A 14282-nucleotide genomic window follows, 5' to 3' on the forward strand; every position below is an offset into this window, starting at 1 on the left:
TCACGACGCCACGCAGATGTGAACCGTGGTGCGCGCTTTCTCCTGGAAGACATTATTCACGTTACACTGCATTTCAATCAAAAGTGTCACAAACAGCTTTGCAAACAACAAAAACAGACCATGCAAGAGAATTTCAAACCTTTCTCACTTCCACCTAACAAAACAGGATTAGTCTCTGGGTGATGTGTGCCGAGTGACAGTTTCAGAAATGTGCCAGTGTAAAGGGCTAAAAGGTTTCAAACACTGTTTCAGCCATCTGAAAAGCCCTCTGGCTGTAAGGCACTAACATACTAACTTAAAACTCTCTGTGTCCATCCTCAGCTATCTGTTAGCTATTTGTTATCACTGGGATTCAACTCACTCTTTAAAGCAAGTTTCATGTAAATTTATTGCAGAGAGATGAAAAGATCTCTTCACTCTATGAGAAATAACTGACTAGATGTTTGTATTACATTGTGGACATACTTTGTGTAACAGCTGCACCACCATCAGTAAATAAGAACAGCGATCAGTCAATACACTTCTCATTCAAATAAGACTTTCACAAGAAATGCCAGTGCTCAGAAGTACTAAACACTACAATATAAATTCCTGCTAATTTCATTCACTTAATATGGCATCGTTGTTTCTTGATTGTTTATGGACGAGCAACAGAGGATATCCCATATTAAGTTAAAGTTCAAATCAAAACCCTCCGACCATGTGGCATGTTGTTTTTCATGGTTCTTTGAAAACTGAAAGAGTGTGATCCCCACTCGTTTGACCCCTCACTTCCACGCAACCCCCTAATTATGAATTCTAATTTTACACTCTGAGGCGTGGTCCCATCAGGCTGTGTGAAACATTACAGGATTACAGGCCTGTCAATTCATCGTGGTCGAGATAGTCCGATGAGTTTCTTACTTTGTAACCAAGTTAACTGTGACCTTTACCTTAAACATTTATATTTTAGTTTTGCAAAACAAGTTAAAGGTTTAATATGAGTCAACTGAATGTGACTTGATCATGAACAGAAATGGATCATAATGTCTAAAGTGAATGCTATGCAATGAATGTTTTTGATTATTATGTGCTAAACTACACACAACACGCTCTTTTCTTGGACGTGTGGCTTTGAAACATCTGAGGCAAATTAGCTCAAATGAACAACATAACCCTGAGCACAAGACCAATGGTGTTATTAAATTGCTAAATGCCCCACTTGAGTGATATCTAAATGTGTCCTGTACAATTTGTGTGTGTTTTCACACGATACATAATGGCAAGTGGACATCGTGACGTCCCGCTATAATGTAATAAAAATATCGACATATTTAGTGGTGAGAGGCACGAAATAGCATGAACTCAAATGGTGTTTGGATACTTAAATTGAATTTACAATGTCTTTGTAGCTTTAGATAGAGAAGCACGTGGAGCACACTGTCTATCAATTATCAAAGATAAACTCAAAATAACCTATCACAAGACTATCAATTTAAGAATAAAGGCTTTTGCTGATATCAGCAATTAGAGCTTATTTACAGAGCACATCAGGTCTGATCTAAAAACAATGACCCTTTTTTCTACACTTTGCAGCCATGATTGCTTGGAGTATAAAACCAGTTATGGCACAATATACACTCTCAAAACTCAAGCAGAGAAAATAAGCACCATATCAACACTTAATAGTAGACAATTTTGTTTTACAAGAGTTTGTGGTTAACTTTCTATTGTGAGAATCCCACCCAGTAGTGCCCCTATGTTGTAATTTACTGGGAACTGGGCATAAAGAAGCAGAATGTAACACTGTTCTATTACAAGGGAAAAGCTATGCATCACATTACTATATGTTACACCATTAGACTGAATCAATATAAATACTTTTAAACTATCTAGTATATCAGTCACAAGATAAATCTGGGGTGCTCAATGGATCCTTCTGGGGTATATAATATAATACTGAGTGTTTCTTCTTGTTTTGTTTATTAATGCTCTTTTCTTAATGTTGGGTCATTTTACCTTCTTAGTTATCTAAACTAAACCATATGAGGAATTCATAAGAGGAAAGATGCTTGACAGAATTGCTAACTACATGAAAACATCTTCATCTTCTGTTTGCAATAGGCAGCCAATCAGGAGAAAGTTGGCCTAAAGGTTTCCTTAAAGGGGGAAGAGCTACAGCATCTTGAAAGTAGATGACTGCATGAAGTCCTGGTATGAAGTAAATAGGGATTATATTAAATTGTGTGCCAAGAAAAAGGCATTGTGGATATAGAAGTAGGCATAATGGGTTCACTCCAATGAATTCTTAAGTCAGTTTGAAGTGTAGCTGCCAGATGTTGTAAAAAGTTTGATATTTCCATCTAAGAATAAAGGTTATATATACAATGTACTAGAAAATAGAAATGATGTAAATAGAATTTCCCGAACACTACTTTCCACCGCTGACAGCAACTTATTCAATCTCTTAGGAGATACAACTAAATAATCACACAGGAGAAATTTGTAGCCCGTCCATTTTTCGACTGGGTTGGTCAAATGGCCCGTTGCAGATGAAGACCAACCACGGCCAGGGGAGACATACCAAAGTCCTGAGCTCACCCCGAGTGCAGCAGCCTCACAATATGTCAGCAGTGTTATTTTTACGAGGTCATATTTGAAAACCCAATGGCTCTGCATCTGCCCTGCAAGGGCATTCCTCCATTGCTGACCATGAACAAACCCACAAGCTGTTGTGCTCCTGTTCTTGTGTCAGCTCGTTACAAGTCCCCGATTTCCAAAGTAGCATTTACCCCTGCCGTGGCTCACCAGGCATTTTACTTGTAATGATAAATACTCACATGAATTAAACAGCACGGAGCCCAGTAAGTCAGAAGGCAGACATTAACCCGTAAATCCTGGCTGTCTGTGTTTGCCTAGTTAAATACATGTTAGTGGGTGAGTGGATCAGTGGGGCCTTGGGCTGAAACCTTCACAGGAATCGGGGTGATTAGCCATCACACTGATAAACAAGCCCGTGACATAATGTGGAAAAACTGATCCTATTCAGAGGTCTCATCACCCGCAAGACATTCTGCATGCCAGGCAAATCTCGCACATATAAAACAAATTCCTTGCGGTTGGTGAGGAGATAGTGGGCTTCCATCGGAGAAAATGGCCGTTAAGAGGAATATCACTCTCTGTCTCGCTGGCTTTGTCCCACAGAGAGTTGAGAACCTGGGTGAGATTAGGGACTGGTGCCGTTGCGGCTTTGTCTTTGTCTCCCCGAAATGTCAGGAAGTGGAGAATCTTTTCTCACAGAGAGAAAGGTTGACCCTCATCTTCAGAGTGGAAAGAAAGAAAAACACAGAAATTCCTCATGTATATATTTCATTTCAAGCATGTGAGCTAAAGTCACAGTGTCTTAGTTCTATAGCCATAAGAAAAGCACATATAAATGTTTTAAGTGTAATTGAGTTTGTTTTCTGTTTGAGAGCATGTGATTGTTTTAAGGCATATTACAGGATTTCTGTGTAATCCTTTTTAGGCCTGTTGGACTGGGTATTAATCAAAATAGGGGTCTGGAATCCCAACAGAAACACGCAGTGAATGCTCATGTTGGAAAAACATAAACGTATTACCAATTAGTGTTAACTGTGCTCTCTGGCAAATGCTGGCTGTTATTATAATAACCAAAGCAATTTGGTGTATGAGTACCCTCACTTGTTTTGGGTTTTTTTTTTTTTCCTGTGCCAAGTCTGGCTTGTATATAGCCTGAGAGTACTTGTTAGATAAATAAGATTAATTCAGCTTGTCTTTGCCAGTAAGCCTTACAGCACAACAACTGTAGTATTATAGACCCAACATTTAAAACCAAAAGACAACCAAATTACAGGGCTTCGGATTTCAATGATATTACATTAGTTGATTTTTTTAAACATAACATTTATTAGAAAATGTATTAAATAACTGGTTAATATGTCACTGTTTTTCCCCATCTATGTAGACTAATAATATCAAAATAACTTCATAATTTAATATTACTGATTTAAAAAATATTAAAATTATCAATAAAAAAAGTTTAATAATCAAAATACTTAATTACCTTTCAATCGTCTATAGTCAGAATCAGAAAAATGCTGGGTTTTAATAAAACAGATTTTCAGTAGTATTTTCACCAGAAAGCCCATGTAAATATTAAAAAAATAGCCTATATATTTAATGTATGTTTTTGGATAAAGATTACAAATGCACAGAAAACTATAATAATGAATTTTTAGCTGGGTTTGCTATTTAAATATATCTAAAAATGCTTTGCTTAATATTTTCTTCTCTCCTCTGTATAATACACTGAAGCGCACGTACAGGTTATCTTATCAACATTTCATATGCAACAGTGCCCCCTAGTGTTACTACCCGAATGTACAATAAGCAACACCAAAATACCGACTATTCTAATTTGTCTAAAACATGTTTAATTTTATTTAAAATGTAAATTAAAAATAATATATAATTTTAAATAGTTATACAACTTGTTGCTGAGCTCCAGATTTTAAAAATATGACGACATTTTCAGCGGAATTTGAGTTGCGAATCTGCGACAGCGAAATGAAAAACGGCTCGCTCTGAATCAGGCAGGAACCCACGTGTCCCTCTCACAGGGAAGCACTAGAAACCAGAGGCAGCAAGGAGGCTTTATATATCTGTGTGTGTGTGCTTAATAAGTCTTATATTAATCTGTTTTAACTTATTTTTGCGTGTATACGGTCGGGGTCATTTCACAAATATGTCCTCGTTCCGAAAGGCACTGAAATCTCGACAGAGAAACCACCATGAAAGATCTCAGGTGAGCGTTGCAATGTTGTTGGCTAGCTCGTTAGCCTATTAACCAAGGCAAAACAACATACTTCTCGTGTGTTCGGTTGTTTTTCTGACACACACACACTTACAGTAATAGATACTAATGTTGGATCTGTCCTGTCTGTTTGTGTGTGCGTGTGTAGCCCGGCTTCAGGAAACAACTGGGATTGCTGGAGAAGAAGAAGGACTACAAACTCCGTGCAGAGTAAGGAAAAGTGCAAGTTTTTTGCCACACTTTATAGTTGTGTTTACCTTTTGAAGATAGGATGTTTAAGTTTGCCTTGTCTGCTGGTATAGTGACTATCATAAGAAACAGAACACACTCGCTGCTCTGCGAAAGAAAGCTCTGGAGAAGAACCCGGATGAATTTTACTTCAAGATGATCAGCTCTGCACTGCAGGTATTAAAGCAACAAGAAGCACCTCCTTGCTTCATAGATTTGGTCATATATGAGTTTTGCCTCAGCGTTTTTTTTTTAATTTTTTTTATCTTGTGGTGTGTTGACAGGATGGAGTTCACGTAATTAAAAAACCAAAAGAGCAGGAGGAGGTGACCGAGGAACAGAAGAAAATGATGAGGACGCAGGATATCAACTACGTGGAGATGAAAAGGGTTGCAGAAGTTAAGGTAACCTTTAATTTCCATGTAATAAGTGATGCAGAAGAAACAAAATACCACCACTGTGGCAAAACTGACTTGTTAATAGGCTCACTTTTCACTTAAAGTAGGCTCAGTGGCCACAGCTTATCTCATTGCCTTATAACCAAATTTGCATTTTTCTGTTCTGTTCAATTAGTGTGATGTTGTTGGGTTTTGTTTTTGTTGTTGTTGTTTTGGGTTTTTTGGAAATGCTTGTTGACCAGTTATGAGATTCATTACTACAAATCATCTTACTGGATTACACCAGGCATCTGACTGATAGATAATTAGTTGGTTGGTGACATCATAACATCTTTGAACCAGTAACTACTGTGGTAAAGTAATGTGCAAAAGTCTTGACTCACCCTTCATTTCTTTATATACTGCTTCAAACGAGCCAGTCTTTCTTGTAATTATTTAAAATAGTATTTAATACTGATCTGCGAATCATCCAAGCATTAAAAATGCTCCTCAACAATTAACTACTTGTCTGTCTACACATAGAAGACAATTTGGCAAAGTGCTATTAGCTGAAAACCAAAGGGAGGACAACAGAAGTGGCGGGGCTTAAAAAGTATCTGCAGCAGATGAACAATAACTAAAAAAAGTCATGTGCTTAAAAAATAGGAATAAATATGGCCTGACACAAGCCATTCTTAAGCAACGGGAACAGGCTGAGGTATCCCAAATTGAATAACAACTCAGCTGACAATCAGTGGCAAACACGTCTTATGGAGTGGTGAATCCAAATTGAAATTTTTGCTTCAAATTGTCATAAATATGTACGGCGCAGGTCAAGAGAGAAGTACGACAGTGAGTGTCTACGGCCATCTGGAGAACACTGAGCCTCTGTCATGGTGTGAGGCAGCATTTCAGCCAGTCGTGTTGAAGATCTTGTTAAAACTGATAAAATTACGAACCCAAAAAGTACAGCGAGATTTTGAGTCTCCACGTAACACCTTCTGGAAAGCTTCTGATTGGCAGCGGCTTCATTCTTTGGCATGATCATGACCCCAAACACACTGCTGATGCAGGACCAGTAACAAGTGAATTTGGCATGTATGAAGCTTTCTTAATGAGAGATGTTAAGAGTTTGTTTTAGACATCAGAAATGCACCTGTGAAGATCTGAAAATTAAGTCAATACACACGAATAGCAAAGGTGAAGAATGGTATGGATATACATTATACCCCTTAAATGTTAAAAGCAATGCTACTGCAGTGTAATTTTTAAATACTCACGATACCATTTTGGAAGTGGTTACTTTGCAGGGCAGTGTACCCAGGCTATATATTATCCTTGCACTAATATTTTTAAAATGCATATTGTGCATGACTCTTTCCAACAGCATGAGTTCGCAATTTGGAAACATAAAGAAAACCTAAAACAACAAAGAAATAACTTCTCAACATACAAATCATTGCATCACATCACAATTAAACGTTAAACCAAATGGTAAAAGTTGTTCCCCTCTGAAAACTGTTCAGTTTCCAAAGGCTCCACAGAGTAGGCCTAGTACTGGAATATAAAGGGGGATGAAGGGTTTCTGTTCCTGAAAAGGCAAATTTCCAGTAGCCATCTGCAGTAACGAATGAGAGGGCTCTGTGGTGGTACATGTGCCTAGTAGTTTAAGGGCAGTGGCAGCAGCATGAGCATAGATATTATCACCATCATTTATATCTGTGGTGGTGCCTCGGTCAATCTTTCTGGGTATATGATGTACTTCCAGAAAATTGAGAGGCTGAAAGGAGAGCTCCATCTTCTGGATGCAGAGAGCAAACCAAAAAACAAGCACACATTTTTTGTGGACTCCAAAAAAGAAGGTAAATATAAGCGTTTGGTAGATTTAATAAATTTAGTGAGTGCTTGGAAATGTGTAAGTGCTGTGCACACAAACTATCCTTTTCCTCTTGTGCTTTCAGTCTTGAGATTGCCTGAGAAGTTGTTTTTATTCTCCCTCAGTGCAGTCATTTAACCTGGCGGACCACCTCAACACAGCTCCAGAGCTGGTGGACAGAGTGTACAACAGACCAAGTCTGGGAACACTGGAAACCAAGAGAATACAGGGAGCTGTAGACCCGCGTGCTCTGGGGGTTTGTGGAGTAGATATTTATTCATTTTTTGAATATTTCTTTAAAATTTAGCTCCTCGGAATTGTTCATTGGTAATAAAGTTTAAGATTCGGCATTTCATTCCACTGATGGGTCTATGTGATTTGTACCTGTAGAAACTGGCAAAGCAAAGGAAACATCAATACAAGATACTTTCCCAGCGAATTGACAGAGAAAAGAAAATGTTTGTCATCAGCCAGAAAATTCAGACCCGTAAGGACCTGCAGGTGAGGAGGACATGGTTCTTGAAAGTTTTGGTGCTGGTGTGCTATGACTGTCTTCATTTCAGGTTTTTTTTTTTTTATGTTTTGCCTTTGTACAGGATAAGTTCAAGAAAGTGAAGGTAAAGAAGGAGACCACCAGTTCTGCAGCAATTTACAAGTTTGAAGCTAAGAGGAAACGTTGACAAGAGGAGGGAAAGAAAATCACTGTTGGGAGGTGATACTTGAAAATAATGAACTTCTCGAATCCTATGGGTCTGCACAGCAGAGGCAAAGGATAAAAATTCAGTTTTGTATATATTTATCAACTATGCTTAATTTGTTTCAAATAAATATCAAAATAACTTGTAATTGGATTTAATTTCTTGATTTGGAGACAACTTATATTTTAAGGATTTCTTTGCTTGTGAAGAAGTGGAGAGCTCTCAGGCTCTATGACTCGAGGGGTGGTAAAAATATATATATATATTTTTACCACTAGGGGGCATTAGTGTTCTTCATGAGTGTTCCAATCTAAGGCAACTAGAAGAGAGCCATAAGTGCATTTGTTCCCAGAAGTTATTATAGTGGTTCTTAAACTTGTTTTTAGCATACTCTTTTTAAGAGGATGAAGAAGACTTGCATCCCATACCTCACTCTTTTCTAGGTAGTAGTAAAAGTAGTGTTATTAGTAGTAATAATATTAAGATCCAAGCTGAACTGTAGTTAAATAAATGCCATATTTTGTAGAAGTTGGCTCTGCACTGTATTCCAGGCCATCCTTGCCCCACAGTTTGAGTTACAAGTACGACCTACAATTTCCTTTTTGTGTCAGATTGAGGTTATAACATTTCTCACTCATGTGTTGTTGCTCTCTAATTCAGTAACTGTCCCATTTACACAACAACATCAAGAAATACATTCTCTTTATCCAGGTTTGAGGACAACTTTGGAAGTTCTCCATATTACACACGTAATGCTTTGTTGAACGTTGAGATACCCACGATGTGTTAATGTGTTATTTAGTCCTGAATAACACTTGTATACCGAGGTTAAATATTTTCGAAGCTCTGATACATTATCTAAAAAAAATGAAGTCACATTTATATGTTTTTAACATCAACTGAGGACATTGTTTGCGTGCTGAAGTGCTGGAGTGCTTTCTGTGGTGGAGACACAGGCTTGGCTTAGCCTTCAGAGCCTCTGAAGGACACGTCTTTGTTTGCAGCCCTCGACTTGGGATGCAGCACACCTCTAACAGGCCCTTTTCACATGTCGCAGCAGGGTAGACACAGCTGCAGCTAATACAATTAAAAATGATTTAGGTGTCAGTTAGCAAGCATCGATAACAATAACACTATTGCCAATGCTTGCTCATTAGCTCACTTTAATCAAAATTACCCATTATTAATTTTATTAGCTGCAGCTGTGCTTATGCAATAACATCTCTGTTAAAAGGCCCCCTTGAGAGATAAATTGTTGCAGCTAGCTCATTTTCAGCAGGTAGTTCTCTTTCAGCGAACTGATTTGAGGCTTCCTAAGAATCTTACTGGACATCAAGGTGCTAAAAATGAAATTTTAATTAACCAAATGAGTACTCGCATTCAATTGTACAATATACTGATGATGAAACTTGTCCGTCAAATCCTTTCCAGTTAGCCGTTGATATCCCATTCCTGGGTGGGCAACAGAGGTTGCTCTACTCCCTGAAATGTAGGAAAGCATCATGATTTAGGGTAAAGCAAGCACACTTTCAAAAAAATGAAATAAAGGTTGGACTTTCTTGCTCCTTGTCTCACGATCTCCACTAATCTTTTATGTTGTCTTGTCTGCACATAAAGCAGGTAAAAATATATTTGCTTACTTCCAGTAGTTTGAAACAAATTGAGTACCTGATGCCCAGCAACAGTTCAGTGACCCGGTCTTGATTGATCCTTGTTGGTTGCAGCAGCTTCATAAATGGGGCCCATCCATCAGTTTCTCCTGGGAGCCACTGGGGGGGTAAGAGGGCAGGCAGGGAACCTAGTGAATGTGTCATCAGGAAAAGTGAGAGGCATAGAGGCTGCAGGATAGGGACCACAGGTCTTGGCCCAAACTCTGCTGACCAGAGGAAAGGTGCGCCAATAGCTCAGAATGGGCCAAAAGAGGCAAAGAGTGATAGCAGGACTCCTGCTTGCTTCAGTTGCACTCGTCTAGAAGAACAGCTTGACAAATCTAGCACTACAAAATGTTCTGTTAATGTAAGTTCAAATACCTCTACACGTACACCTATATAATAAACATCTCAAGTATATAGTGCACAGATTGATGTATTTCACTTTAATCAAAGCATAAACAAGGCTCTTGTATGTTTGACAATTTATGTCAGAATTCTGTTGTACCCAGTACGAGTGATTTGCATCCTCAGCCAGCTCTCCCTCCTCCTTCCTTACGCCTTTCTCTCACCCTCTCTGCCCTCTGTTACTGCGTCACACTCCTATGAGGGCGTGTGTGTACCGGGACCCTGAGGCTCACTGTCCATAAGCGGAGGGGGTGGAGGTCATTGAGGAAAGCCCAGGGGTCAAAACACTGTGTGCGCAGTTCCGGGACCCCAATCCGACTATGCGACCCAAGCACAGACCAGCCTCTGTTCCTCCTCAAGCTCTCCTTTCATTCTCCCCAGTAACGGGACTCTTATGCAGGGGTGCAGAGGCAGGGCTCAGGGGTGGGCAGTGGGTGACCTTCTGATTTTAAAGATATAGACAGGCATTCCTCTTTTGTCAAAAGGCTCATAATTCATTTGACTACTCTCACAGGCCATCCTGTCCCCCATAAGCCATCTCTAAAGTTAATGACCCTTGAGGTTTGTTAACGGATAGTCACTTTTGGAATTGGGGGGGGGTGGAAGTGGAGTACTGTGGGGTAGTCACACAGCTGCAGGGTATGACATTGACCCTGATATAGTAACTTCACTGAGAGTGAAAGTGTAGCCTGGTTAAAATGGAATACAACAGAGCTTTGTTCTTTAACTTTAGTTATTAAACATATGAAAGAGCAAAACTAAAAAATGACACACTTTGGGTTTTTTTTGTACATTTCCACTGAATACTGCACATTTTAAATAAACTTGAATTGTTCAAGGGTTCATTTGTTAACAACACTTAATCTGGGTTAGAGTGATCTGAATTAGGAGTCTTAGTGTGTGCTATCTGGAATCAGGTAATCCATCTTATTTTGTTAATTACTGTATACAAATTACAGGATTAACAAATCAGACTGGACTACCAGTGATTTATGCCTCATATTAGTAATTGCTAAATGGGTGAAGAACAACTAGTAGAACGGGCAGCGTGGAATCAATTAAAAAAAAAAATTCAAGAGATAAAAAACAGCAGAATAAAATCATACCAACATCTATTTTTTTGTTAAAATCTTTTGAACAGTCATACCCCTCGTGTGATTATTAGTGGCCTAATATATTCAAGATTTAACCTAAACTGATGTCTGATATCTGGTCAGTTTTCTTCAGATTGTTGCATTCTTCTGGGAAATTCTGTCAAAGTGGTCACACAACGAGTTCAACTAGTACAGGCAGAGTGAACAAAACCTCATTTTTACTGCTTGCAGTATTGATATTTGTCATTCAAAACGATACACAACTCCTCTTGAGAGAGATCTAAAGACCACACTGTGAGCAGTTTTCATTTAAACATTACAAATCTTCAGTGGCATTGATGTGATGGCTTATTATTCTGGAAAGTGGTGAAATTTTATTCTTATTTATACAGGGTTCTAATTAGACACGTGCTGCTGTCACCTCCCTTAAACAGGTGCTTGATCCTTACAACCTGCTGCACTTCACCCACTTCATTTACCAGTACCACTTTTCCTCTGCAAAGCCAGCGTTCAGTGCCACAGTAAAGCGTGATTTGGGGACAGTACTTATTGATCCCCCAATTACTGAGAGGTGGAGAGTGAGAGGTGGTGAGAAGACTGAAGTAGCCTGAGGTTTGAGTTTTTGGGAGGGCATCTCCAAATGCGAGGGGTGGGGGTGAGAGCTAGTCTTTATCTATGGATACCCTCAATCCTTTAACTTGAAGCTGGGTGTCAGGGACCTTTTGAAGTTGTCAAAAGAGAGGAGAGACCAAAAAGGGGGAGCATGGGGGATGTTCAGGCAGGGTCTCTCTCCATGCCAGGGGGAAGGTATCTGAAGGAAAATCTTTACAACCATGACAGTCCCCCTGATGTGCATTCATTTTTGTGTATTTGTGTGTGAGTATTTGGATATCTGTGTGTATTCTAGCATGATTGTGTGTATATACTATGAACGTGTGCCTGAGCCAAATGTCTGGCTCATGCAATGAGGTGGGATCACAGAGCCTCCTTTTTAAATTGCCGCTAATGAGCCCTGGCTGGCGAGAGGTACTCGAATTGATTAAATTTGCATGGGAGCCTAAATCATGACAGAGGCCTCATACTTGCGCACCCCACCTCTAGTTGCGCACACACATACACAGCACCCCTGCTATTCCCCCACCTCCATATCAGACCTACAGGGGGTATCTCTCTTCAGGAAAGAAGGCCAGAATAGACCAGGGGGAGGGTGTGGGTGTGTGTATATGTGTGTATCTGTGGTGTTGAACGGGGCGTGGAGCGCACCCATCTGCCCCGGCATTACTGTCAGTCCATCATTCAGGGGAATGCCAGCCGCGTGCCTTGGGGACGTGTTCATTACGCTTTAACTACCGGATCTGTCCTTGTCTCGCAGTCTCCCTGTGTCATTGTCGACTTGAGATTGTGTGTATGTATATTTATGCAAGTGTCTGCTTGCATCACAATTGAATGCACCCAATTCAAGTGTACTGGGGGGGTTACTTGGTTACTTAAAATTAAGAACTATTCTAGAGACCCACGTTTGAGTTTGATATCGTGTTTGTGAGTTTTTAAAAGCCATTCATTATATTTATACACCTACAAGCATGCTCATTATGACTTAATTATAATCTCAATATCTTAATCTACCTCCATCTTCCACACAATCACGCTCTCCTCCGTGCACTTTTTTTTTTGCCTCTCAAAATTTGTTAGTGTTTTGCTTCTCTAATGCTTTCCTTTAATGGTAACTATGTGACAATGCCTGATCAGAGCTACTTTGTGTGCACACGTTTGCCTTCTATCTACTACTACTAACGGTGAGGTGTGAGAATCAGTATGTGTGAGTGTGTGTGCGCCGGTGGGGGACAGTGCTTGTGCGTGGTTATCTCGGGTGATTGCAGTAATCAGATGGGGGTGTTAATCAGAGTTTGTTCGTCAGTGGCCTGATGAGGGGCGATGAGGGCCGCTGATTGTAATGTGATGCTTCGATCGGTCTACAGAGACAAACCGCCAAGAGAATCATTATCATAGCGTACAGTTTTTCCCCCCTCCGCTCTTGGAACGCTGCAGCAAACAAAGTGTAAACAAACAAGCAAAACAGCACACTTCAATATGTGGGGAAGTGTGTCATTGTAAAGATGCAGACTCTGTTGTTATTATTATTATTATTATTATTATTACACGAGATGTTTGCATTCTAGTAAACACAATGATGCACTGTGACACGACAGGTTATATATCACTATTTTGGTGTCAGCGTCACACCTATTGAATAAAAAGAGCAGGGGGAAGGGATGTGTTGGAGTTGGAGGGGAGAAGAGAAAAGATGCAGCTGAAAGAAAGGTTTGGGGGTGGGGATGTAAATGTGACCCCATGGTTTATAGTACTGTCTTACCACAGACAGGCTTGCATCAGATCTTTTTCTTCCTTTTTTTTTTTTTAAAGGAGGGGGTGATGACGCTATTATGGCAGCCTCATCAGCCAAGTCCCTACAAGGGCTGATACAAATTAATTAACCTAATTAGGGGCTGTGATTGCGGGTGTGATTATAGGGGCCGGGAGGGGAGGGGGAAAGGGATGGAGGGATGAGGCAGAGAGGGATGGTTCATGGAAGTGGGGGTGCGCTGGCAGCCACGGCTCAGGCGATGATGAGCCGGGAGGTGTGGGAGAGCAGCCAAGATGCTCTGCATGGCTAATGAGGAAAGCTAGCAAGCTTTAAACATCCCACCCTTTTCTGTTTTCATGTCTCCACCTTCTGTTTACTTACATTTTTTTGTCGTTGTTGTTTTTGCTGTTTTCAGTCATTATATTTCACCTCTCTTATCTGCAAGTGCAATTCTTTCCCTTTTTATCAGCTCCTGAGTTGTTTTTTTACGAGTCACGCATGACCTTAGGGGCCAAAAACTCACAATATTTTTGACCATTTATTTGACCGAGCAGGATTCCAGATTCACGTACAAAGCCGAAGCCTTCTTTTTGTTGATCATCTGTAGTATCGTGCAGCGTAGGGTGCAGTGCAGCACTGCCTATTGTTCACTTCAACTGTACTCCCCACAAGGAACAGAAATACCCTGTGGGAACACACATACAGTCACACGCACACATACAAGCTCACATAATAGCTCATCCTTTGGTATACACAACCAATAGCGGCTCAACT

General features: G+C 40.0%; 1 protein-coding gene across 1 annotated transcript; it reads left to right on the top strand.

Moving 5' to 3' along the window:
- The first annotated feature begins 4598 nt into the window (after nucleotides 1–4598).
- utp11 (UTP11 small subunit processome component) lies at nucleotides 4599–8140 on the top strand. Its single transcript, XM_085471911.1, has 8 exons — nucleotides 4599–4804; nucleotides 4962–5023; nucleotides 5116–5218; nucleotides 5326–5445; nucleotides 7187–7280; nucleotides 7420–7550; nucleotides 7685–7795; nucleotides 7891–8140. The coding sequence occupies exons 1-8, from the start codon at nucleotides 4745–4747 to the stop codon at nucleotides 7972–7974; spliced, it is 765 nt and encodes a 254-aa protein (XP_085328037.1). The 5' UTR covers nucleotides 4599–4744; the 3' UTR covers nucleotides 7975–8140.
- Nucleotides 8141–14282: the final 6142 nt, after the last annotated feature.

This window comes from Copadichromis virginalis, linkage group LG11, assembly GCF_057382275.1.
Source record: "Copadichromis virginalis isolate Kocher_CV1m ecotype Utaka linkage group LG11, C_Virginalis_male_GT1.1, whole genome shotgun sequence".
Taxonomy (NCBI): domain Eukaryota; kingdom Metazoa; phylum Chordata; class Actinopteri; order Cichliformes; family Cichlidae; genus Copadichromis; species Copadichromis virginalis.

Coding starts and splice junctions, on each gene's coding strand:
- utp11 (XM_085471911.1), top strand. CDS start 4,745: ATGTCCTCGTTCCGAAAGGCACTGAAATCTCGACAGAGAAACCACCAT. Junction 7,281..7,419: donor TGTGGACTCCAAAAAAGAAG/GTAAATATAAGC, acceptor ATTCTCCCTCAG/TGCAGTCATTTAACCTGGCG. Junction 7,551..7,684: donor TAGACCCGCGTGCTCTGGGG/GTTTGTGGAGTA, acceptor TTGTACCTGTAG/AAACTGGCAAAGCAAAGGAA.